The 26,698-nt window shown below is 41.5% G+C and overlaps 1 protein-coding gene across 1 annotated transcript in view; it reads left to right on the top strand.

The window, feature by feature from the left end:
- Positions 1–26,698, top strand: part of LOC146863045 (proton channel OTOP1-like) — a 344,757-nt gene that overhangs the window by 18,879 nt on the left and 299,180 nt on the right. The window contains exon 2 of the mRNA XM_085643335.1: positions 18,124–18,508. Within this exon, the coding sequence (XP_085499461.1) occupies positions 18,145–18,508 (364 nt within the window). The 5' untranslated portion in view covers positions 18,124–18,144. The remainder of the gene's footprint in view (positions 1–18,123; positions 18,509–26,698) is intronic.

Below are 26,698 nucleotides of genomic sequence, written 5' to 3'. Positions count from 1 at the left end.
CTACACTACTTTTAGATATGGAAAATAGCAACAGACAATATAACCTACGAATTTTCAATTTACCAGAAGATGTTGAGGGTGCCAACTGTAGATTATATTTGGAAAATCTGATTTCTGGCCTCTTAAATATCAAATTTCCAGGCACACAGGATTCCTTCCCATCGCAACCCTCAGCACACAAAACCTCGACAAATGATCTTTAAAGTTCTCCTTCACCACCATTTGGTTTTGATCAGGAAAGCAGCACGAGAAATTCCTTCATTGATGGTCAATGGTAATAAAATATTTATACATCAAGATTTTGCCAAGGAGACTGTTTCAATTCGCAAGAAATTCACTGCTCTTCGTCCTCACCTAAGAAGTCTTGGTTTCAAATATGGTCTTTTTGATCCTTCAACAATGCGTATTTGGAAAGATAATTTCTCAAAATCCTTTCATCGTCCTAAAGAATTAAGACAGTTTTTGGATCGTCAGTCAAAGCAGTCAATGGATACTCATGACTGCTACTTGAATATTACCAGTTACGTATTTTCTGACAAATTGATGATTTATTCTTGCATTGGGCTCCAATGGTTCCGGTCATGCTTGTAGAGCGTGTGTGCGTTTCATTCTTGATATTAATTTATTATGTTTGTCGTTTTTTTCATGTTTTATTTCCTCCTTCCTTTTTGCTTGCTCTGGAGCTACTATTTTTTCATACTCTTTCCTTATTTCTTGCTTTCCTCCTCTTGACCTTTTTTTCTCTCTCTCTTCCATTATGGCTAATGTTCATAATATTAAAGTAGTCTCATTAAGTGCTAAAGGTTTACGTCATCCAGTTAAGCATACAAATATTTTAGATTATTTAGGTAGCTGCAAAGCATATATTTGTTTTATACAGGAGACTCATATAGATGACAAAATCTCAGATTATATGAAGAAAAAGTGGGTTGATACTATTGTCTCCTCTTCTGCAAATGGCAAAAAAATGGTTTGGCTATTGTTTTTGCATAAAAATCACATGACCAAATTTTGAGTACAACTTCAGAAGCTTACGGGAGAAATATAATAGTTAAAATTAAAGTTCATGATTCAGTCATATTTTAACTAAATGTTTATGGTCCTACAGCTGATGATCCTGTTTTTTGGTCTAATCTTACAACTGAGGTTCTAAAGTTGGGTAAAGTTCCTTTAATTGTCGGAGGTGATTTTAATGTTATATCTGATCCTTTATTAGATAGATTATCTCTTACTAAATTTCACCCTCCTAAGGTTTTTTATGCTTTTAAATCATTTATTCAAACCGCTAATTTAGTTGATATTTGGCGACTACACTTCCCTACAGAAAAAAGTTTAAATTTGTTTTCAAACCCACATAATTCTCATTCTAGGGTTGATTATTTATTAGTCTCCACACAATTAATTAACTCTGTTATTACTCCTAAGATTGGTAACATTGACATTTCAGATCATGCTTTGATTTCTTTTGTTTTGAATTTAAATTCAACTTTTACAAAGCAACCTAGATGGCGAATGAATACTGGCATTGTTCTTAATGAACATAATAAACCCAAGCTCTTAAATGCCATTCAAGATTATTTCCTACTTAACCCTGAAGGTTCTACTTCTATGGTTAATAGATGGGATGCTTTTAAAGCTTATATTAGAGGTGAAACTATTTCTATTATGGCCCACGAAAATAAAACCTTTAATGCAAATATTACAAATTAAGAAAAACAAATTGCGAAATATGAGAGACTTTTTATTGCGTCTAATGATCCTCAATATAGAGATAAACTACAAAAACTTCGATATGAGTTTAACTCAATCCTTAGCAAAAGAGCTGGCATTCAGATTTCTAATTCTAAAGCCAAATTTTGTTTTAATGCCAACAGATCTGGAAGTCTTTTAGTTAATTATTTACGTATAAAAAAAGATAAAACTCAAATAAATTCAATTCATGGCCCTAATGGTAAAATTGCTTTATCTCACAATGATATCATTAATACATTTTTGGATTTTTACTCAAATCTATATAACAAGCCCAATTTTCATGATGTCTCCTTAATTGATTCTTTTTTAACCACGTGGATTCCCCAAGACTTCACAATTAGATCAAATTGAGCTCGACTCACCCATTACTACAGATGAAATTTTATCAGCCATAAAATCTCTTTAAAAAATAAGTCTCCTGGTCCCGATGGCATTCCGGCTGAGTTTTACAAAGAATTTCAGTTACAACTTTTGCCTTTTTTATTTCAACTTTTTACCTTTTTTGGTTCTTCAGGAACTACCTCAGGTTATTTTACTGAGGCTTTAATTATTGTACTTCCCAAACTCGAGAAAGACTCCACTCTTGTGTCAAAATTTCGTTCTATATCTTTAGTTAATCAAGATTGTAAATTATATGCTAAAATACTTGCTTCTAGATTATCCCCTGTGTTAAATTCTATTATACACCCAGATCAATCCGGTTTTATGAAGAATAGATATTCTGCAAACAATACAAGAACTTTGCTACATGTTATTGAACAAGGTTCCACTTTAACTCTACCTTCAGGAATTCTCGCATTAGATGCTGACAAAGTTTTTGATAAAATTCATTGGCAATTCTTATTTAATACCTTATTATCATTTAATTTTGGTGACACATTTATCCGCATGATTTCTGCTCTATATTTTGCTTCTTCTGCTCGTTTATTTATCATTTGCCAAGTTTCGAATCAATTTTCCCTTTTTAGAGGTACAAGACAAGGCTGCCCCCTTTTCCCGCTTTTGTTTCTAATTGGTATTGAACCTTTCCTTACCTCTATAAGAAAATGTGATAATATTAAAGGAATCAATATTAAAGACGTTATTATTAAAACCTTAGCTTATGCTGATGATGTACTTTTATTTATTAGTGACCCTATATCCTCATTCCCTTCCTATTAGAGATTATTTCAAAGTATTCCACAGTTTCTGGATATAAATTAAATACTAACAAAACTGAATTTTTTCCCTCAAACATTTATTGTACTCCAGATATGATACCTATGAATTAAATTATTTGGCAGAAGGATTAATTGAAATATCTTGGTATTCTATTCACTTCATCCATAAAATCAACAATAACATTGAAATGTAACTTTATCTTAAATTATATTAAAGATAAAATGTCCAAATGGTCTTCACTACAACTTTCATGGTGGGGTAGAATGGATTCTATTAAAATGACTATTGCTCCTAAAATCTTCTACACCCTTGCCATAATCACTATTCAATTTTCATTAAAGTTTTATAAGGATGTTGATAAACTTCGCTACAAATTTCTTTGGAATAACAAGTCGCCTCGTATTAGTGATAAAAAATAAAAAATGGCCAAATGTAATGCTGGTTTTGGATTACCTGACTTTTTTTTATCATAAAGCTTTTATTTAAAAACAAAGCTCCATATGGTTTAACCATCCCTTTTTAAATAATCCACCTACTTGGATTCTTATTGAGAAATCAATAGTAAATCCATTTCCACTACCCACTTTGTTAACCATGTCTAATAGATCATCATTTTTCCATAAATCTGATATTCTTAAATCTACTAAAATGATTTTTAATGATTTAGATTCAATTTTTCTATCTCCCATATTTATTACAGAAGACTTGTCATTATGGCATAGCAATGTCATTAAATTGAATAAAAATATCAGTTTCTGGTATTCATGGATCAATGCTGGTATTTGTTATCTTAAAGATGTCTATTCCAACAATGCTTTCATATCATTTGAGGCTTTACAAGCAAAATTTAGTTTAGCTCAGTCTGACCTTACCCAATATAAATATTTGTGTAATTCAATTTTAGATTCCTTTCCTCATGTTATTCCTTCTAATGTTAAAGCTGATTTCTCAATTTATATTCAAACTATCTCCACATCATCTCATGGCATTTCTATTTTATATATAAAAATGATCTAATTCTCCAGGAAACAACATAAATATGATTTCAGTATTTTGGAATAATGAACTTTCAATTTCCTTGTCTATTGATGCATGGAAAGATATTTGGCTTAGTAGAAGTTCTGGTTGGTTACCTGTCTCGCTTTATCAAACTAACTCTTATATTTTATTCAATTGTTTATGGACTCCATTACATTTATTTCAAGCTAAACTTCTTCAATCTGCAACTAGTTGACATTGTAAATTACATCCTGGTACGTCACAACATATGCTTTGAATTGTCCTTTAAGTTTTAGATTTTGGACTGAAGTTTGAGATATTTTATAAAAAATATTAAATATTCATGATGATTCATTTAAATTGTTAATATGCAAATCTGCTGTTCTTTCACAAAACTTAAATGACTTAGAAGGTAAACTTTTTAATTTCCTAATTTCAGCTGCTTTAAAATCCATTACATTCTGTTGGAAAGATGTTTCGCTATTATCAGTTCAAGCTTGGTGGTCATGGGTTATTTTTACAAGAAGAGGAGCTTATTTGTCCTTGACTGGGATTAATCATAATTCTAACTCTTATCACTCTTTTTGGAAACCTGTTGATATATATATATCTTCTTAATTGTATATTTATAGCTAGTTGTGCATTTTTATTGATATTATATTATACTAATGTCTATGCTATAGGAGCTATCTTTACAGTTAATGCAATAGTTTTATAGCTGTTTCCTTCCCATCCTCTCCTATTTATTTTTTCAATGAATATTTGCAATTTCTTTACCAAATGTAATTCATTTGATGTTCTTAGAATTTTATATTATGATTAGGTATTTTCGCTCAATAATGCTTTTTCTGAATTGTCTGTGTTCATTGTTTAATATGAAAATTCAATAAAATATTTTTAACTTAAAATAAAATAAAGCAGACTACAACTCAATCGCATCCAGGGAGTGTGATAAGGCCTGAACTCTCTACCACCAGGCCCGCTGTAAGTTTTTGGGCTGGGCCACAAAAAGTCTTCAGACAACAGGCAGTTATACGCTGACTGTAGGTGAGACCCGAAATGGGAACGGCAGCTGTTGGAGGCTAATATCAATAACAGGTTATAGAGTTATATAGCAGCTAACTGCTTGATTCAGGGTTTAGTGGCAAACTTGATAATAGACACAACCAGGACAAACCTTCCCAATAAGAGCTGCTCGATGCCACTGTGATGAAGCACAGTTAACCCTTTGAGAAGCCGGGTAAGTCTGAACAACGGCTTTCTCGCTACACAGTCTGATATTTGGGTGCATTTTGATAGCGCAATACACATCCCTCACATGAAGAGTGACATTTGGGAAATGCTAAAGATGATCGTTTTCCCAAGTGTAGCAGCAGTTTAGCTACCCTCATCCCTGGACATCAGTGTGCTCTGTCACTCTGGGAATTCCCTGAGGCTGCTGCTGGTGTTAAGTCACCTTGCTCTACACACCTGTAACGGGATCTGCTGAAAAAGCAAAAAGTTCACATCTGGCTGAGAGCATGTTGCATTCCATTGCATTTCTGGAAAGGATGAGCTGTGTGTGCTTGTTTTTTGTTTACATTCTGGAAATTTGGGCTTTCAATTTTGGATAGTCGCAGCCCAATATCGCTAGTACCAAAATGCAACATAAAAACGAAGGGACTTGGCTGACAATCAGAGATCTCAGTGGAGGCACACACCTCACTTAACACGATCGTCAGTATCTGTCCTGTCTCCAGCCATACATGGTCTTCTTGCTTAAAATATGTCCCCTCAGGCAGCAATGCTCTACTTAGGGCTACTGTCCGTGATGAGTTTTAGGATTGCAAGCAGTCATTAACCCCCTCCTCTCTGCTCTAAGGAATAGGGAGAAAGCACATTTGTATTGGGTTTTCCACATGTAAATACTTTTAACAGCTTTCATACTGCTTTTCCACATTACTGTTATCAATAGCTCAAACCTAACATAGTACATAGAAATCTGCCTGGCATGGCCTTTGTCCTTCCAAGGTCGCAAAATGAGTATCATTAGGTTTGGAATGATTTCTAAGTCCCTGGTTTAATGGTACTCATATTTGTTTACATATAGTGCCTGCTGCCAGGCGCGTTCTGCTTTTCAGCACGTAATACACCCCAGTTCAATGGTACTTCTTTAATCCACATATGTAGCATGAAAGGCTAATTTACACCTAGATCTGTGCCCAAGAGTCAGGAGACTAAGATGTCTACACTGACCTCCGGAATATTTCAGAGATGGGTGACCAGAGAGGGCAAGTTTTGTTAGTTTTGTTAGTTTGTCTGCATTGGTCAGTGATAGTCCTGTTATTAAAAGTGAGTTCTCAAATCCTTCTGCACAGATGTTAGGCATGCTATCAGCTCTGATTCTGGAGAATCCTCTGCTCCCAGCAAGTACGCATGCATCTTTGACAGACCAGAGAAAGTGATTTTTATCATGAACCTTTTGGTCTTTCTATGTGCTTTTTAATCTTTAGATTGTTTCTCTGGCAAGATAACGTTTTTAAATTCAGAAGCACATCTTCACTACTGAATGAAGCATGTTTTTATTTTGTATACAGAACATAACCAACGTATTTGTAGAGGCTACGGTTTGTATGGAAAAATGCTACATTTGCCTCTCTGTAGAATAAGACTGTTAAGAAATGGCCATCTCTGAAGGGTCATCTCAAACATTTTGCCTTCCTCCTCCTGGTCTTCTGACCTTCTTATTGTTGACGGGCACTTTACCACTGCTAACCAGTGCCAAAGTGCATGTGCTCTCGCCTCTAAACATAGTATAATTGGTTTATACTTGTTTGACAATTTTAATTTACTTGTATGTCCCTTGTAAAGAGGTGTACCATATACCCAGGGCCTGTAAATTAAATACAACTAGTGGGTCTGCAGAACTGGTTGTTCCACTCTCACAAGTAGCCTTTCAAACCTGTCTCAGGCCTGCCATTACAAGGCCTGTGTCTGTAGCCTACTGCCACTTCGACTCGCATTTAAAACCCCTTGCCAAGCATTAAAAACCCCTTTCATTACACATATGTCACCCCTAAGGTAATCCCTAGGTAGCCCGTAGGGCAGGGTGCTTTGAATGTAAGGGAGAAAATGTGGCGCTATGGCCTGAGCTGCCGACTTTGTAGCCAACAGGAGACAGGTTTGAGTCTCGCTGCTAGCATTCTGTGATTCTGGGCATATCACGTAATCTCCATGTGCCTACAATTCAGCGCCTTGAGACCCTCATGGGTGATTTTCCATGCATTACAAATCCAGAGTTTATTTATGTTTCCTGGTAACTCCAATGCTGTTTCTGGGCAACTGTGATGCTTCCATGCCTAGAATGTAGTGTGTGAATTCTGAAAATTTGAGCAAGCTGACAGTTGCTGAGGATCAGGGACTGACCAGGGGTTGTTGTATTAAGCTTAACAAACCTTCAAGTTTCGACATTTGCCGTGTCCTGTCTTCCCAAAATTGGTGATGAGGATGGGATGTTAAGGAAGAGGACACTGTGGAGGAAATGGAAACTTTGGACAATTGTACAAGGAATCAGTTTGCTGCTAAGTCGAGTCCCAACTATGACCTCTGGTCCGAGTAGGGTCTTGTGGTGGTGGATGTCTTGGAACTTGCACTAGGACTTGAAGCAGGTATTAGCATGATGTGGTCCGGATGTTTTAGAAAACTTTGCAGAGCACAGAGGGAGCAAGCGCTGTTGTGAAGGAGCAAGAGAAGGCTGCTGTGTGCTTCATGTGTGTTGACAGCTGGCACAAGGTGGACGGATATTCAGAGAGAGCCACAGTGTGCATGGCCTTTGTGCTGAGTTTAAGGCATGAGGAAACTCTGGGCACTAACGTGAGGATATGGGACAAAGGAGGGCTTACCGCCACTCGCAGCATCTTTCAAAACAGTGGAAATGCGCGCTCCCTGGCCCATAAAGTGGTGCAAGACAAAGCGTTCAGGATGAAAACCAGTACGGCAACATAGAGGTTAAGTCAGACACACCGCTGCCTAGGCATGTCAAGGCATAGCTGCACATTGGTTGGCGCTGTTTAGATTGTGGCAACCATGGCAACCAGAGTCACACAATGGCACTGCACCAACTTGGTTATGGTGTAGTTAGTTCTCTTTTTTCTGTGTGTGAGATGCCAATGTGCACAGCTATTTGAAAAAAAAAAGGTGATTATTATTATAACAACACCGGTGAGCACTACTGTTTGGAAACTACAATATAGACAAACTCAGCATTGTAATATTAAAGCTGTAGCACAGACATGTATGTTTAATAATTTTTGTTCTCATTAATTATTTAGATCTGTTGTGGCTACTCCTGACGAAGGCACTCTGTGCCGAAACGCGCGTCGTGAAGATATTTTATGTTCTGCCACTACTTATAATTGATATTATTGAATTGTACCATTGTAATTTTCAATTTTATTGTATATTGTCAATTCACACTATGTGATTTTTTATCTTCTTTTTTAATTAAAATTGTGAACTACACTATTTGTTTGTTTTACTACTTCTGTGCTTATCAATTTGTACCATTATTGTGTATGTTTGCCTGGGAACTATATTTTCCATTGTGGAAACTACAATATATACATTTTGGAAACCAAGCGATGGGTACCGCTGCGCTGTGTGTTTAGAGGCTCGACAAATTTATCCCTACAACAATACTTTGTGCTGGAATTGTGCCAATTCCAGTGAAACAGCAGCGAGGAGATATCAGGTGGGAGTTCACTGAAGTATGCTTGGAAATTTCCATCTTTACATACTGTTGTGAGTTTCCTATGCATATTTCCAACTGTTCTACTTTTATGTAGTGTTTTATCGGGGTTGGTAATCAGACAGTGGATGAGTGGTCATTTCTTGGCAATTTCTAGGAGAGCAGGAGTTCAGAGTTTCCGGTCATGATGTTGCAATCCAGACAGGCACCTTCAGCACTTTTACAGGATCCAGGGCTACCCTATATGGGTTTGGAAGACTGGAAGGAAACCTTTGAGACTTATTTGGAGGCCATGGAAAGATTTATTTGTTGCGAAAAGCAAACTGGCATCCTTAAACACAGCTTGGGGGTGGAAGAGAGGAAAGTTCTAAAAACTCTGCCCAGACTGTCAGTGGAAGGAAAAAGTTTAGACGTGGTGTCAGATAATGAAGAGGAGGATGAGTATGATAGTGCTCTTAAAGCCTTTGAAGAGAATTATGGGAAAAAGACAAGCATTGTGGTCGAACGGCACCAAAGGGTGTCCTGGGCCCAAGTGCAAGGGGAGACAACAGAACAGTATGTTGTGGCGTTGAGAAGGCTAGCTGTTACATGCAATTTAAGTAATCTCAGCAACAAAATCATAAGGGATCAATTAATGAACAGGACAAACAACATGAAGATCTAGGAGAAGTTGTAAAGGCTAAAGGACTCCGCATTCAACAAAACCACTGATATAGCCCGGCTCATTATATAAAGGAATTGGGTGGTTCTGGGTCCAAGGCTAATAGCAAATCTGAAAAGGTGTGTGAAGTAAATATGGTAAGGAAGGTCACACAAAAAAACAGTGACAGGCATAAGAGGGGTGTGAAAACTCAAGACGTTGAAAAAAAGAAACTTGTTTAAGGTGTGGAAGTATAAGGCACACAGCTAAGGCAAGAAATTGTCCAGCCATTAAGAGTAAATGTTTCAAAAGTAAAAAGATGGCTCATTTCTCAAAGGTATGTAGAATGTTGGGTACCTCAAATTCCAGGAAATCTGTTAACATAGTGAACCAATGTGAAACATCAGGTTAAAAGGAGGAGTTGAGTGTGACTAAGGAGGATGGCATTGAGATGTTAGCGGTATGTGGGATTGAGCCACAGCTGAGTTAACAGTCCATGGAGAACTGGACAATGTTTATCATGTCCCCAAAGTGTGCAATCAGGGTGGACGTCAAAGAGGTGCATGTTAGGGCGGATTTGTGTTTGCCATTTACCCTCATTGACAAATCGATTTGGGAGCGTTTGAGTGCTGGTGAGATATGTCCTACAGATTTAGAACTTGAGGGCTATTTTGGTAACAAATTGCCAGTCTTGGGATATTTCATGGCGGAGTTGGAATTTCAGGATAGGAACGCAAGGGGAAAGATTTATGTAGTTGAGAAAGGAAGCTCCTTGATGTGATGGAAGGAGCAACATGCATTGAGAATGATCTTGAACCCAAAGCATCATACGCAGGTGTTGTTAACGGAATCCCAATGTATGAAAGAGTGAGTCACCATGTTTCTGAATTTGTTCAGAAACGAGTTGGGGTGTCTGAGGAGATTTGAACACCGGATTGTACCCAAGAAAGAAGTGGTGCCCAAAGAGCACAAGGTGCAGAACATTCAACTTGCCCTGAGGTGATTTATTAAGCGGAACTAGAAAGACTATGCAAGGAAGGTGAGATCGAATCAGTTGAGGCCTCAGAATGGTTGAGTCCACCAATCATTGCTAGGAAACGCAATGGAATCATTTGCATGTGTGTTGACCTCAGGGATTTGAATGACTGCATATGGATTGACTTTCATCCCCTTCCTCGATTAAGTGAGATGCTTGTGAGTGTTACGGGTGAAGATGCTTCACTATCATAGACTTGTCCAGTGCCTACCATCAGGTACAGTTGCATGTTGAATCCAGAAATTTGATGTTGTTCATTGCACGCGAAGGAGAGTACCAATGTATTTGCATGCCCTTTGGGCTGGCATCGGCGCCAACAGTAGTCCAAAGGGTAATGCCGGGTGTTTTGAAAGCCATATCAAATTTACTGGTGTTCCAGGATGTCTAGGACAGAGGTCTTCAATCTGTGGGGTGCGACCCCCAGGGGGTCGTGGAGTCCTGGGAAGGGGTCATGCATTCCCCAGCCTCACTTGTGCCTGGAGTACAAAACCTTTGCTTTTGTTGTGGAAAAAGACAGCCATCCTAGAACTGCTCAATTGTTAAAATGATTCAGCTGAAGTTTCCTTAATTGAGCCTCCTGTGCTGTGAAAAGCCTTCGTACCAGGGTGCCTACCTGCCTGAATGAAATGCAAATGTGTGCTATTAGTTAATGCAGGTGTAAAGGGTGCTAAGGAGGAAACAAGTTCTGGCTTTAATTGACAGAATCACTACAAGCTCTTTTGTGATGAGAATGATTTGGGTTTTTTGAGTGGTAGTGTAAAGAGTTAACAACTGGGCTGTGAAGTGCTTGCTTTTAATCATAACTGTATTTACACAGTCCTTAGTACCCCTAAGGAGGTGTTGAAGGCATAGTTATGTAAAATAAAATTTCATTACATACACTGTGGTATTACTAAAATATACATTTTGGAAGCACAATTTGATCAAAAACTTTTTGCACTTTTTGTATCAGTCTATAATGTAAGTATAAAATTATGACTAACATATTCAGTCAGTCAGTCAGTCAGTCAAATAACTTTATTTCGGCTATACAGCGATAAAAGCACATATAATTATACAATTACATATAATACAAAAGACAAATACACAAAATAGTAAAAAATATCCATATTCATAGTGCTTTCTGTAACGGGTTGTGACCTCGTTGCACTAAAAATACACAAGACACCATTCTCCAATGCACCAACAAGGATTTAATTATGTGGCTCTCTAGTTGCACACAGACCTCTGCAGTGCATTAAATAATAGAGATTTTTATAATGTACTAAAGTGCATTTCCCACAGAGTAAGAACATTTTAAATGTATTTTTCATTTACACTGCCTATTATTTTATATGTAGGTGCCTGATGGTGAAAGACCTACAAAAACGTGTAGTATTTTATGGGGCTTATGTATGAGAGGCTTGCGTTACCAGAGCCTCACTTTTTTTGATGCTCTGGTGGCGCAAGCGTCTCAACCATTCCTATGAGACGGCGCAAAGTCACCCTCATTGCTTTGCATGGCCTCATAGATATGGACTAAGACAAAACAGCACAAGCCAATGCATTGGCTTACCCTATGTCAAGGAGGTGTTTTATGGGCATGACAGGGGAGGCATAACAAGGAGAAATGTTTTAATTCTGCTGCTCACATAGAAGGAGGAAAACGCCTCTCAGGATTGTTTTCCATACAAAAACAATCCTGCCAATGTTGGTGCTAGCCAGCATTTTGTGCACCAACGCAGGGGGAAAGGACATGAATGCACTGCATTTCACAAATATAGTGCATTCCTGCTCTTTCACATTGGTGCAGGGCTGTGCAGCAAAAAGACTTGCGGAGCTGCCCTACGCCAATTCCTCATGGTGTGTATAGCTGCACATTTAACCACTCACCCACGCTCACTGACCTCTGGTTTGCTAAACACTGTTTAATATTATTTTCCCACCGTAAAAATAAGTTGGTGTGGGAATTGGAGATGTTTATAGTTATCGATAGTTGTCGATGATGAGAAGTACCAGGTTCTACAAATGTTTGTCCAGGGGGGGTCCTTATGCCAAAATAAATTTGATAAGGGGATCTCAGCATCAAAAAGATCTAGGGAGTTAGCAGACAACATCATGATGGTGCTTTAAAGGAAGTGTTGCATAGGTTGGAAAAGGCAGGACTTACGATTGGTTTGGAAAAGAGCAAATTTATCAATAAGGAGGGATACACCTTAACTCATGAAGGGGTTAAGCCCAACGCAACTTGATTGTAGCAATGGAAAATCCTCCTCCTCAATGAGATAACGATCAGTTAAGGTTGTTTCTCGGCCTTGCGGAGTACTACACTAAGTTTGTACACTATTGTGCTGAACAAGTGAATGCATTGTGTGGGTTAATAAAGAAAGGTGTGACGTTTCAATGGTCTGTTGAGTGCCAACGGGCATTTGTTGTGGTGAAAGAGACCACAGTGAAGGTAGTTGCTCTGAAGTCATTTGGCCCTGAAGACAAGAGGATTATCTTGAAAGATGCTAGTAAATACGGGCTTGGGGCAGTGTTGATGCAAGTGAATTAAAGAAGGAAGAGAGTTGTGGCATACTCATCCCGCACACTGAGAGGAGCAGAAAGCCTCTACTCTACTGTTGAGAAAGAGGTGCTGGGGGAGGCACAGCACTTTGGAATCTTTGTGTACGGTGTGAAATTAGAACTTCATACAGATCATAGGCATTGGTGGACTTGTTTTTCATGGCAGGAGCCACGCAGGCTATGCCACGCATTGCATAATGCCCGTACTGTCTCCAGGAATATAAGATTTCTGTGAAATATGTGCTCGGAGTAAGGAATATTAACTCAGATTGTTTGTTAGGATTGCCCTTGGAGGATGGTACAGTGAGGAAGGAGGAGGAATGGATGGTGCCTGAAGTGTCGGATGTCTGCGGGCCATTGGAGAAGATGTGTGGAAGGCGGCTATTGTGACGATCCCATATTAGTGAAATTGATGGAGGTGTTGTAATGCGCTCAGGGTTGCTAAATAGTAGGAGAGTTAGAGATATTCAATAATGTGTGGGAGAAGATGTCAGTTATTGACAGTATTGTGAGGAGAGGTGAAAGGTTGGTAGTGCAAGTGAACCTGCAGGAAGGATTGTTGAGATTACAACACAAGGGGTATGGGTAATCTGCAATGATAAGAAAAGCCAGGCATGAACGGGTAGGAAGAAAGATTTTTCTTGGATTGCATTCCCTGCACATGTAGTAACAAGTTGTATGTGCAGCAAGGAAAAACAATATGCCCGGTGCTGTTGCCGAAATGTGCATGGGAGAGGGTTGCAATTTACATTTGTGGCCCATTAGAGTGTTTTGGAGTGAGTGAGCGGTTTGCAGTGGATGGACTATTTCTCTAAATGGTCTGAGGTGGCATTCATAAAGGATATAAAAGCAAACAATATTTCTGTTGTTTCTGAGGACATTTTCTGTAGAGAGGGATGTCCGGTGGGAAAGCTTATGGGCAATGGTCCACAATTTACATCTGAAGAATTCAATGCTTTCCTTAAGAAGTGGGGAATTAAACATTTTTGGCGGAGGTTTATATAGCACGAACTTGACTCGAAAGTATCAGGTATCAGAGTGCTTTACATGAGCACCCGCAGCATTACACAAGGATACATTCATTTTTGGTAGGCATAGGGAGATTAAGTGATTTGCCCAGAATCACAGAATGTTGAGCGTCATTGCCGAGACTCAAACCCGGTTCCACAGTTTTGAGCTCGACCGCCCTACCCATTAGACCACATCCTCTCCCCAAACATTGTAGGACCCCGGTGTATCATCCCAGAGGAAATGGTTTGACTGAATGCTTTAACCGTGTGTTAGGGGAAAGCTTACAATTGACTGTCTAGTAATGCTGATTGGAGGAGTCAAGTCATGGATATGTTAAGGAACTAAAGAACCACTGCGCACTCTGCAACGGGGGATACGCAGTTTTGTTTACTGAAAGTGAAGATACTGTGCATGGTAGCTGTACTAGCATGGATGACAAGGTCTGGTCAGCTGAAAGTTGACTATGGTAGGTTGAGCAAGAAAGTTGGAAAGTATAAAGCTCGTTACGGGCAAAGACACAATTGAAAGATAAAGAAAAGCAGCAAGAGATTTGTGGAAGGAATGTTTGTGAGCGTGTATTCGGGAATGTGGTAAGAAAGGGTAACTACAAGTTATCTGAACTGAAGAAAGTGGTTGAGGTAAAGATCAAAACACTTAGATTGTCGGATGGTAAGTGGTGGAATGTAAGGAGGGCGACAGTCTGCAGTGATGTGGAACGACAGGAATGGTTGAAGTTAGGAAACTATTTTGCAGAATCGGAAGGAGCAAAACTTGCGAGGATGGCGAAGGATGGTGAACCACATGAGAGGGAATCGAGCACATGCGTGAGAGTGAGACCTAGAAAACTGGAAGATTATATATGTACTTGAGATGTTATGATATGTTCATTTGTGTAATAAAGTTAATTGTGGGGATTCTTATTAAGGAAAAGGGGATGTGTTATAGACTGTAGTGTTATCTTTCCTGGTAACGGTGATGCTGTTTCTGGGCAACTTTGATGCTTCTACCTCTTGAATCTGATGTGTGGATTCTGAGAGGCAGAGCAAGCAGACAGTTGCTGAGGATAAGGGACTGGCTGGGGGCCGTTGAATGCAGCTTAATAAACCTTCAAGTTTCTATATTTGATGTGTCCTGTCTTCTCAAAGTAAGTAAAAGGGAGGACATGTACTTTTAGGTTTTGCATGTCATGGAAGTGACAAAACCCAAATTCATTGTGAGGCCTTCCCCTCTCATAGGTTCACATTGTGAATTCCTTAATACACTTTTAAGCTGTAATTCCTGATTAGAAGGATACGTTGTCTCATGTTTCATATCTTTGAAATTTTTATGATAAATCCTCTTACCTGGTAAAGCTGGAATTAACATTATGTGTAATTCGTAGTTGGCCTTTGTGCATTTGTTCCAGACAGCCACACACTAGAAGGACTGGATAGTGGCAGGATAGGCCACTCTGGCAGTATGTGGGGGCAGAACTGTGCACAGCATCTCTTGCACTTCATTGAACCTGCTTCGGCACACACACAAAGAATTTCACATTAGGTTTTTGTGACTCCAGACATTTTGGGACCAGGGCAGGGACCCCGGAAATTACAGATTTTTTGGGGGGGGAAAACTAAAGAATTTCCTTCCACTTCAAAACTAGCACCAGGAATAAAATAGAACCCTTCCACTCTTCACTACACTCCTGGACCTGTGGATGCTACCGAAAAAGAATTGCCCTGCTGCCAGAGAACTGCCCAGCCTGCTGCTAGTGGCCTGTCCTGCTGCCTGAAAAAGAAGACTTAGCCTGCTCCCTTCATCCCAGGGATAGTTAGCTGGCCTCCTGATCTGAGCTACAGGGACATAACAAGCTCCAAAGGCCTCCCTGTAACTGCCCAGCTAACCAGCTGCACTGGACCTTCTTAGGCCTGAAACTAGACCTGCCTGACCCCGCTGGCCTCTGCTAGAGTGAGTTCCCAATCCCCAAGAAGTGCCTCCCAGGGCCTGGGCCCTTGATGTGGCATCAGTTGAGCTCCTCCAGGAAGACAAGAAGGAATCCTGATGTTTTGTGCCCTTTGCAACTGCGAATTGGCCAGTTTGACCAAAAATCTTTATGGCCCGCCAACCTTCCCCATGAAGATCTTGTGGACATGACTCTTCGTACTACAGTGACAGCCAGTGACGGCCAGCAACGCTAAACCTGCAATTTGTGGTACAGCATCAACAGCATCAATAGTCCAAGGTAACCGCCAACACAAAACTCCAGCACTGACTTTCTAGAATGCCCGACGGGACCTTTGTGCTACAGCAACGACCATCCTTGGTGCCAAGCCTGCTATTTGCCCTACAGCTGTGACCTTCCTCAACGCTCTCCTTTCTCCATGCGGCTCGAACTGGACTTTTGGCACCAGAATTTGAGAAGGTAACTTTTTCAGCGGGACTAACCTCGTCCCATTTTCTGATCTGCATTCCATTGCAGTCGGCCTGAATTTGTGACTTTCACCCTTTAGCACAACACGTTAACCACGATTAGCGCTTTGTACTTTTCGGCGTTATAAATACCTTAAATCTTTGAGATTCCAAAAGTCCTGCTTTAACAATTTATTTTTTGTCAATTTGGTTTCAAATCTTTTATTTAATTGAACTCTATTTTTCTAACTGGTGTGGGATTTTTCTTGTGTTGTGTTTTCCCTTTATTACTTTTTGTGTGCTGCATAAATACTTTACAAAGTGCCTCCAAGTTAAGCCTGACTAAGTTGAACCTCTGAGTTAAGCCTCTAAGTTAAGCCTGACTGCTCTTGTTTGTGACAAGTTAACAGAGTGTTTAGCACAGGTTCAGTTAGTGACTTTTGTGTTGCACACTGACAAGGATTATGGTTGATGCCACCCAATTACCCAATTTCTCACATTGTGATGCATGTATTATAGATGAGAATCTGAATAGACATGAGCTTAAATGACAAAACTACAAAGCGACTGAGTCTAATTATTGCTATTCATCATATTTGTAAGAATTCTATTATTTTTTACTACTGTGTATCCCTACTCAGATAAAGAGTGCATCCCTATTTTTAATTATAAAGCGTCTCAACTATCTTAATAGCCACACAGCTGCCTTAGCCTAGGGATTTGCCCATTTTTTCTCGTGCACTGCAGTGTGAAAGGCAAGTGTGACTCCACCTACTTTTTACTTCATAGTAAGCTGCACTTTGAAATTCGAGTAATGCATATAAAAAACACCACCTTAATCGTTTTCTGTTTTTTAACAATAAAAAACTCAGAAGCAGACGGATCAATTTACCTGCATCCCTTTATCTATACCGCATGTATATTTCTTTTCTTTGAGAGATTAACTATTATAGTGTCTGTCAGAATGAACAAATGTATGTTGGGTGTACATCCGACTCCTTACAGGTAACATGAGGCACCTGAAACAGCAGCTCAGGGTACTGCAACCTGCATCAGGAAAGAGGCGTTTTTCACAGCTTGAGGGCATGTGAATGCCATATTTGGCTTAGTGCGCGCTGTGTTTTCGGGTAATTTGTGTCTTTTTACAGTTCAGAGTACAGAAATGGTAATTCTGAGACAAATCTGAGCATGCAATATGAAAAAACATTGCCAATGCTGACAGGCTTGGGTTGAAATTTCAGTTACAAGCTAGACCTTTTTTGCTTAGTCTGTGCCTGTAAAAAAATAAACAAATACACACACTTGTTACTCTTGCCTTCTCCACAACGTATACTCTCTTCTTCGTCTCCTTCCTACTTCCTGCTGCCCGTTATAAATACACACTTTATTACGGCGGCTCAGCTGCAACGCGTTACTGGGGCCCTCATTTAGCTTTTGCGCTGGTGCACATTTCTTTTTACATTTTCCAAAACTGTTTATTTATTATTTTAACATGGCCCTCCGCAGTGTTAGGGTGGTAAATTAAACATGTGTTTTACGTCAGAAGAGCACACGCACAAATGCATCACAATGCATGTGTGGGCTCCAGCAGCCGCCTGGGTTTAACCCTCTTTCAAGATTGCCAGCCATTTGTGGGCATACGTTACATGTGATTGTCAAAAGGCATTGGCTAAAGCAAATAACTCAGCCTTTTATATCGACGACATATATTGGCGTTACCATTGCTTGTTTAAATAATTGTAATGCGCACGTTTTCCTGTTCTTTAAAGTTTCTTATATGCAGAATGTCATGCTAGACTGAGGAGTAGTCAACAAGGATGCCGTTTAAGGGTAATTTTATCTAAACTTTGTTATTTATTGCAGGTATTTCCAAAAACATAAGGCATGGCCGGCGACATGATCAAAGATAATGCTTCATCCCAGGAAACAGCTTCAGTCGAGAGTGCCGTCTCGCCCTCTTTCGAAGAAAAAACAGTTCAGGAGAAAAAAAATCACTTCAGATTAACCCAGAAAATCTCGGAAGTCCTGAGCAGCCAATACGGAATCAACCTCTTTCTGGCTGGACTGTTCCTGATGTTTGCCGGCTCCTTAAATCTCAGCCGTTTTAGTAAACAAGACATCCAGTGCTACTTAATAGCAATAATGTTTGTTCAACTTCTGTGGATGCTATGGTATATTTTGAGAACCAAAAAACAGAAGAATTCTACCAAAGAAAAGGATTCTCACGCCGGAGCACGGTGGTTGCGCTGTACGTATCAATTCCTTTTAATGGCTGCGCCCTGCAATTGCTTGCGAAATCCATTTCAGTTCAGGCGTCCCTCACTAATATAACCTTTGACTCCTCTCTCGAGAAATCCCGCTAATTACTACTGTGGCCTTTTTACATGCAGTAGCCAGAGAACCGCACAAATTAACTCACCCACATCCGTGGAGCAGGTCCCGGAGGAGTGAACTATGAGGGAGCAAGCAAAATATTAAAAGCTGCAGTGTAGGCGTCCCTCACGTTGACAGCCCTCCTTAAAGAAATGGAATTACTGGTTGGCTGAGGTATGCATCCAGGCCAGGCAGGAATCCTCACTCTAGTCCGGGTAAGCTGGTACACACTAAAAGATTGCCTGTTCTCACACTCTGGTAGCTTGGCGCAGAGCAGTCAGGCTTATCTAAAGAGGCAATGTGGAAAGTATTTGTGCAACAAACACAAAATAACACAATGAATACACCACAAAAAGACTCCACACGTTCAAAATATAGAATATTATATTATTTATATTACAACAAAACAAGACCAAACCGATAAAAATACAATGAATATGATATGGGAGCTTTCAAACACCGGTAAAATTAGTCTTTCTTAAGTAATGAGCGCACAAAAGTATAATCTGATCACAGTCCTTTAGGGTTTTGAGTGTAGGAAGAACACTTGCATTTCGTAGGTTATGCACAGTCACTCCGATCAAGTTGCATTGAGTCTGACCTCAATAAGAGGCTTGTTAATTATGCAGCTGAAAAGTAGTTGTGAAAGTTGTGCCCAACAACCAAATCCCCTCACAAATGCTCCTGTGAATAGTGTCCATGTTTCCTTTGGTGATCCGTACCTTCCCGCCCATCCTCCCCACTCCCTCGAACTCCCACACGATTCCCGTCTCTTTGAGCCTTAGGCTCGTATACAGTGTCACTCACCGTCCAAGCCGTAACTCTCCTGAGTTATGGCAGCGTTAACGTCCTCCCTGGGGGAAATCTACCACTCCTCATCTTCCGCAGCTCCTTCCGTGGTTCTCCCAATCTCCTCGCCTCGTCCCAGCGTCTTCTCCAACTCCGTATTCTCAGCTTCTCGCAACTCCTCTTTCTTCCGCCTTCAGGGTTCCTCGACATCTTCACTCACTTCTTCCTGCTGTGCCTTTTCTTCTTGCTGCTCCCAGCCTGATTGGACTTCGTCGTCTGGCACGCCTCTGTGTTCCTGTGGGGAAGAGGACCCGGACCAACAGTTATCCAGGTTGCTGAGTGATCGGTCTCTGGCCCAGGTGATATCGGCTTCAGTTCGAGGTAAGGGGGCGGCTCCCGAAGTCCCAGGGTCAGGTCCCTTCCGACACTCCCCTTCCTTCTGTCCAGGGAGGCCAATGCGTTTCAATGGGGATCGGTCTCTGTAATCAGAGGCTGCAGGCTCTTGCTGGGAAGCCAGTCGGGCTGAACCAGCAAGTGGGCTCACACCTTGTAATGCTCAGGGATGGGGGGGACACCTTTGGTCCTCTTCTCCAAGACCCAGGGGCGACAGGTGCAGAGGTGTCTTTAGGTGTCTGTTTTTTCCTTACTGGAGCAGTCGCAGTAGGGGGGCCTGATTGCAGACACTGCAAGTGACATCGGGAAGTCCATGAGGGGTGAAACCATGGTGGACTTGAGCTTTGGAGGTCCTTGAGGACCTTGGGCTGGAGGCAACAGGTGCAGTAGTGGCTTCAGGAGTAGGCTTTTGGGGGTTCCAGAGGCCCCAGAGTCTTCTTTTTTGAGTTTTTGCAGACAAGTCCACTGTTCACCGGAGGTCTTGAGTCTTTTTTTAAGGCATGCAGTCCTCCAAAGTTTCTGGAGTCACAGCTGCATGATGAGTCCACTTTCGTGCAGTTTTCGATGCGGGATGCAGACAGAACTTCAGGTTTGGTACCAGGTCAGCTGCTTCTTCTTTCCTCTTCTTCTTTTTTCAGCTCTACCGTGTCCTCTCTCTTCCTAGGGCACCAGGATCTGCTTCTCTGGTGCCAGGGTCTCCCTTAAATACTGAATTTAGGGGCATTTAGGGAAGTGAAGGGTAGTAGCCAATGGGTTACTGACCCTTGGGGTCACTACGCCGCCTATATGACTACTCCCTGTGAGTGGGCATAACCCTGACCCAGGATTCCTAGGCATGCCAGGTGGCTAGCTCTGAAAAATGATGTCCACCTCACAGTAGCCCACCTTAGGGGTGGTACTTGCCTGGAGTTAGCACACTTAACTGACCAGCACATTTTCCTACCTGTCCAGGGGACAAAGGTCTCTAGACAAAGGGGTCAGCTTACTCTCCTGTGAGGGGGAGCCAGATGCGCATTTTAAAAGTGGCAGCCCTTTAGGATTTCTACCCAAAGAAGGCTAATCAGCAGGTCATCCTGTGGGAGGCGGTCTCCCACCCTTTGTCTGACAGGTTTTTGTTTTGGGTCTCCTGAGAGCAGAGGCTCTGACCTTAGGAGGCCAGAACAGTGTCTCGGGTGGCAGGCTGGCAGATACCAGTCAGCAAGGACAGCAGAGGTTTAGAGGTTTTCAGGGGGCACCTCTAAGGTACCCTCAGGGAGCAAGTATTGGTAAGTCCAATTTCTGGCATCAGTGTTGGTTTACCAATATAAGATGTTTGATACAAAACATCCCCATTTTCAGTGAAGCAATCATGTAACAGGGGAACTCGATTTCACTAGTGTCCAGCATATTTCTCAAGATGGCTTCCCTGGTCTCTTGCACTGGCAGTAATAGGACTGACCAGCACTGGGGCATATCTGCACATGCAGGTATGTCCTTACATGTAATATTCAACACCTTGCCTTAGGGCTGTCAGGCCCGCTGAAGGGGTGACTTAGAAATATAACACATGCATTATGAGGGACATGGCACACAGGGGGTGTGGCTTGTCATGTTTTCACTATTGTCTGCACCAAGATCCGCAGTCTGCAATTACAGTCTTGCATTTGCTTGGTGAGGGGTCCCTTAGGGTGGCACAATTTGTGTTGCAGCCCTTAGGGACCCTCTTTAGTACCTCAGGCCAAAAGTACCAGGGAACCATTTGCTCGGGAATTAGATAAGGGACTACAGGTTTTGCCAATTGGGAAAACAATTGTAGAGTTTTGGGAAAGAGCTCAATCACTGAGGACCTGGTAAGCAGGAACCCAGCGCACTCACATCATCTACCAGGCAAAAATTGGGGACGACCATGTTAAAAAAGGGGCACTTTGTACAGCGTAGCTGTCACCCAATCCCAGACATGGGTTGGAGACAGGCTGGAAGGCACACAAAGAGCTAAAAGCAGAGAAATGAATACTTCCTAAAAGTGGCACTCCTAAACTAGTACTGCCAAATCCAACTTTACCAGTAAAGAGTGTTTGCCATTACCAATCCAGAGATATGAAACATTAAGCAGCTACTCCGCTGTAATCAGGAATTAAGGCTTGAGAACGCATTCAAGGAATTTCCATTGTTAACCTATGAGAGGAGCAGGCTTCGTAGTGAAAAACGAATGTGGGTGTTTGTCACTAGCACGATATGTAAAACATACTGGTTATGCCTTACCTTTCACTCACATAGCACCCTGCCCTTATGGTCACTTAGGGCCTACCTTAGGGGTGACTAATAGGGGAGTAAAATGGGAGATTAGGGTTTGCCAAGTAGTTGTAGATGCTAAGTCGAAGTGGCAGTAAACTGAGCACACTGGCCCTGCAATGGTAGGCCTGAGACAGGTTTGAAAGGCTACTTATGTGGCTGGCACTATAGGGGCTGCATGCCCGCTAGTAGCATTTAAAATACAGACTCTGGGTATATAGGATACCACTTTACAAGTGACTTAATAATAAATCAAATATGTCAATCAGGTGTATCCAATGTCATCATGTTTAGGGAGATGCACATTAACCTTAGCATTGGTTAGCAGTGGTAAAGTGCTCAGAGTCCTAAGGCAGATAAAAAGACAGTCAGCAAAAGAAGATGCAAAAAGTAAAAAGTCTGGAGAAACACCACCCCAAGGATACCAGGTCTAACACCTCCCAAGTGTCACTCATGGGAGGTTAGATCTACATATATGGACACTTAGCGCTGCATTGGCACACTAAAATTTAATGTCAAGCAAATTCAAAATTGCTGTGATCCTGCTATCCCTCCTGATTTGTCAGCACAAGTCAATTCCCAAAGCCGGGCTCTGATGCTCAGTCCTCTGACATAATTTGCCACTGCTGTAGCATTCTTGGGCTCGAGGAAAGGTGGTAATCAGGGAATGCCGGTGCTTTCTGAGACTCTAGTCACTTCATCCCATCTGTACCCTGCTTAACATGGCTGTCTGATCAGCTACAGTACTACACTGTCTGCCAGTTATGAATGCTGAAAGTGACTGTAGCCATCAGTGCACACAATTGGGCTCGATTTGGCTGTCTGAGTCTGAAGACGGATGGGAATCAGGTGTGCTGAATGGGAGAAAGAAACAATAGGCCTCACTTGTCTGAGGGTTGATGCTTGCCTGACCTCCGGCCCAGTGAGATCTGACCAGAAGAGTTTTTGCTTTGTAGAAGTGAAAGCAGAAAACTCAGAGCTCATTGTGTGACACGTGTGCCAGCAGGGTAACAAAAGCCCAGTCCATCTGTTTTTATATATTTGTTTTCATCATTGTGCTATGTTCCTCTCATTCAGTTTGTGACAAAGTCACTCTTTCCTCCTCATCAAGAGAGGCTACTTCTAACACCATGTTCTGTATTATTATCAGAGTGTCAAGATTCCTTTACAGAGCTCTAGAGAACACCAGTGGGGGTTAGTTTGTGGGTCATGGGGGCTAATGGTGTGGTTATATGACATGCCTTTATTAATGTATTTTCAGTACATATTGTTAACAAACATTAGTGAGGTCAGACCTCTTTAAGCCACGGATACAGATAGCATAGCATGCTCTTCTTGCTGTGCACACTGTGTGCCCAAATACCTCGAGCAGCAAGAAGCTGTATTTTAGTAGTAGTAACCATCACGTTGAAACATTGATGGTTTTGGAGTCTAAAGTCATGTTTATCTACATTTGTTGCTCACACCTGCCACATTCGGGGATTGTGCACCACTAAATGTACAGTTTCCACACATCTCTGCATCAGGCAGTTCAACTGCTGGTCTATTTTACACTCTCAATTTACACACAGTTTCAAAGGAAAGATGAAAGAACTATATACAGCACACAGGGTGCTGCTTTGGGAATTATTTAACACAGTATATTGACGTTAATCACACAAACACTCCTCCAATGGTTGTCATGAATAAGAGCGTTGGGGTTCACACAATGGTCATGAAAGCTCAAATTCATGCAGATCCAGAGTTTTATGTCTCATCCTCCTTATTCATTTTTAGTATCAACAGCGGAATTTGTTTACAAAACTTGTGCAACATGTCCAAATAAGGAAGTTTGCTTGGCCCAGGTATTACTGAAATATCATCTTAGTCTTAGTGATAATGATAACCATAACTCTGTCATATGTCTAGATGATGACCATTCAAGCCAAAAGTCTCTTAAGAAATTGAAGATATCACCAACAAAATTATTAAACGATATCAAGCATCCTTGAACCTCTAGCCTAGGAGAGCTTGCTTTTGCTAAGGACCATTCCAAAGAAAAAAACTAAATGGACAACTTTAGTCCAGTACCTATTGTGAGTTGTAAACATTTTGATTTAAAACCAGCGCCACAAAAAATCATAATTATGCTATAGCATCAGATCAAGGCCTCATAAGGGAAGAGCAACTCAATAAACTCTGCTCACCTTCTTGGCTAAATGTGACACATCTAATCCAGAGGAAGCCCAATATCCCACAAATCAACCTTCAAGTGATAAGGGAGTATGGGGGAATTTGTTAGGCAGAATGTATGTAATAACAACTAGATTAAACTTCCTCTTTGATAAATTAAATATTCAGCTGAATTTGTTTAGCACTTTAATTGCCTTATACGTTGCCGGAATAGATACTAAAATCCATAATATAACTGATTTGGTTGTAAAAGCTCACCCTGATGTAAATATTCAGTTAATAGCTTGCACCTGTACATGTATTTTAGATAATGTTTCCGAACTTCCGGCTTTAGTAGGATCCCTTGTTGATGAAGTAAAAAAATTGTCTTCTCAACTAAGGTTTGAGCCTACTGTATCACCCCTATCAAACCTTGGTCTGAGTTTAGTTGAGCGCCAGAATAATGAAAGTACAATGACTCAAAATACTGACCTTGATGTCCCTATACGTGCTCAAAATGATCAATTAGTAGATCAGCCTGTTTGTAGTAGTAAAAGATCAATGAAGAAAACAGGTGATATCATGAAGCTTGAACAAGCTTTGGGGGTAGAAAAGGTTGAGAGGGTTTCTTCAACAGACAATTTGAAATTTATGGAATTCAAGTTCTAAATTCCTCAGTTTCCCACAATTGTCCTAGTACCCAACCATCCTTAACAAATGGACTAGGAAAAGGTTAACCAAGGGCCAGTTCCCCTGCCCTCCGAACAACCGACCGCTTATGTTACAGTGCGGACCTCCTTTACAGCCTGAGGGCCTCCACGGTCAATTATAGTTGTCACAAATACTCTGCAGATACTCTACCCCAACTCTGTCCAGAGTGTTACAAGCTCCTTAAGCCTACCACCACTCCCAAACTGCTCCACCACTTTCGGATGTTCTTGCTGAACTGCCGCTCCCTACCTAAACACACAGCTGAAATAATGCTGTTAATAGAAGAACTCTCCCCCGACATTCTGTTTTTGACAGAAACCTGGCTCTCCCCGGCAGCCGATCCAGCCATAATAGCTGCGCTCCCCGCAGGCTTTCAAATCCTGCGCCAGGACCGGTTAAAAGGGAGGGGAGGAGGCCTAGCTATAATACATAAAGAGCAGTTCAACTGCAGAGTGGTCACCGAAACCATTCTAGACTGTGAAAGCCTCACCTTCAAAATTGAACTGTCCCCCAATCAGTGCCTTTCAGGCACTTTGATCTACCGACCTCCAGGGCCCCCGAGGCAGTTCCACGTTAGCCTACCCACTTATGTATCCGAACGTATTAATACTTCATCCAACTTTATCCTGCTGGGTGATTTTAACTTTCACTTTGACTCGCCCTCTGACCTTACCGCCTCGACTCTAACAGGCGACCTAGCAGCCTTGCTGCTCTCACAACGAGTCACCCTGCCCACACACGAAAAAGGCCATCTGCTCGACCCAGTTTTTAGCAACTGCCCCAACCTCCTAACTTGTCCTCCCATACCCCTTCCCTGGACGGACCATTTTCTGATCCCCATCAATTGGACCATTCTCAAACCCCCCGAACCTATCCCTACTACAAGACTCAAGAGAGCCTGGACCCATCTTATGATTGATAATTGGACCAATGCACTCACAGAGACCCAACCCTTGGTCACGGATAACCCTGAGCCAGCTTATCAGGCCTACGTCAATTGGATTTCCCAATCTCTTGACATTGCCCTTCCGAAAAAGGTAATCACTCTTAAACGCCTCCACAAAACTGCCCCGTGGTACACGGAGAATCTGAGAAACCAAAAACGATGCTGTAGGAAACTCGAAAGACGCTGGCGAACCGATTATTCATCGGTACATAAAACTCTCTACCGAGAAGCTATCAGCAACTACAAAAGCCAGATAAAGGAAGCCCAGGCCTCCTACTTCTCGGAAAAAATTGTCCTTGCAAAATCCAAACCGAAGGAAATTTTCAAAATCATTAAACAACTAACCAAACCCCCGCCCAGCCTACCAGTGGACAAACCCACTTCTCACTGCAACAAAGTTGCCGAATTTTTCCATCAGAAAATTAGTTCAATCTACTCGGCTTTCCCCCCGATCAACCCACCTCCGTTCATTACACTTTCACACCCCGTTGAACCCGTTCTCAATCCTCAATCACCCACGCTGTCCCATTTTCCCCCACTGGAACTTGTCTTGCTGGAGTCTCTAGCACGCAAAGTCAAATCCGGTTCTCCGAATGACCCTGCCCCCCCAGAGATAATTATGGCCGCTGCACAAACCACTCTACCTATACTAAGGGACGTCCTAAACACCTCCATCTTCACGGGCATAGTTCCCACAGTCTGGAAGCAGGCCATGGTGAAGGCCCTGCTGAAAAAGCCCAGCCTGGACCCCACAGATATGAGCAACTACCGCCCAATATCCCTGCTCCCCTGGGCGAGCAAGGT

The sequence above is a fragment of the Triturus cristatus genome, chromosome 2_2, assembly GCF_964204655.1.
Source record: "Triturus cristatus chromosome 2_2, aTriCri1.1, whole genome shotgun sequence".
Taxonomy (NCBI): domain Eukaryota; kingdom Metazoa; phylum Chordata; class Amphibia; order Caudata; family Salamandridae; genus Triturus; species Triturus cristatus.
The sequence above is the reverse complement of the archived record's forward strand: the minus strand, read 5'-3'. Positions and strand labels throughout refer to the sequence as shown.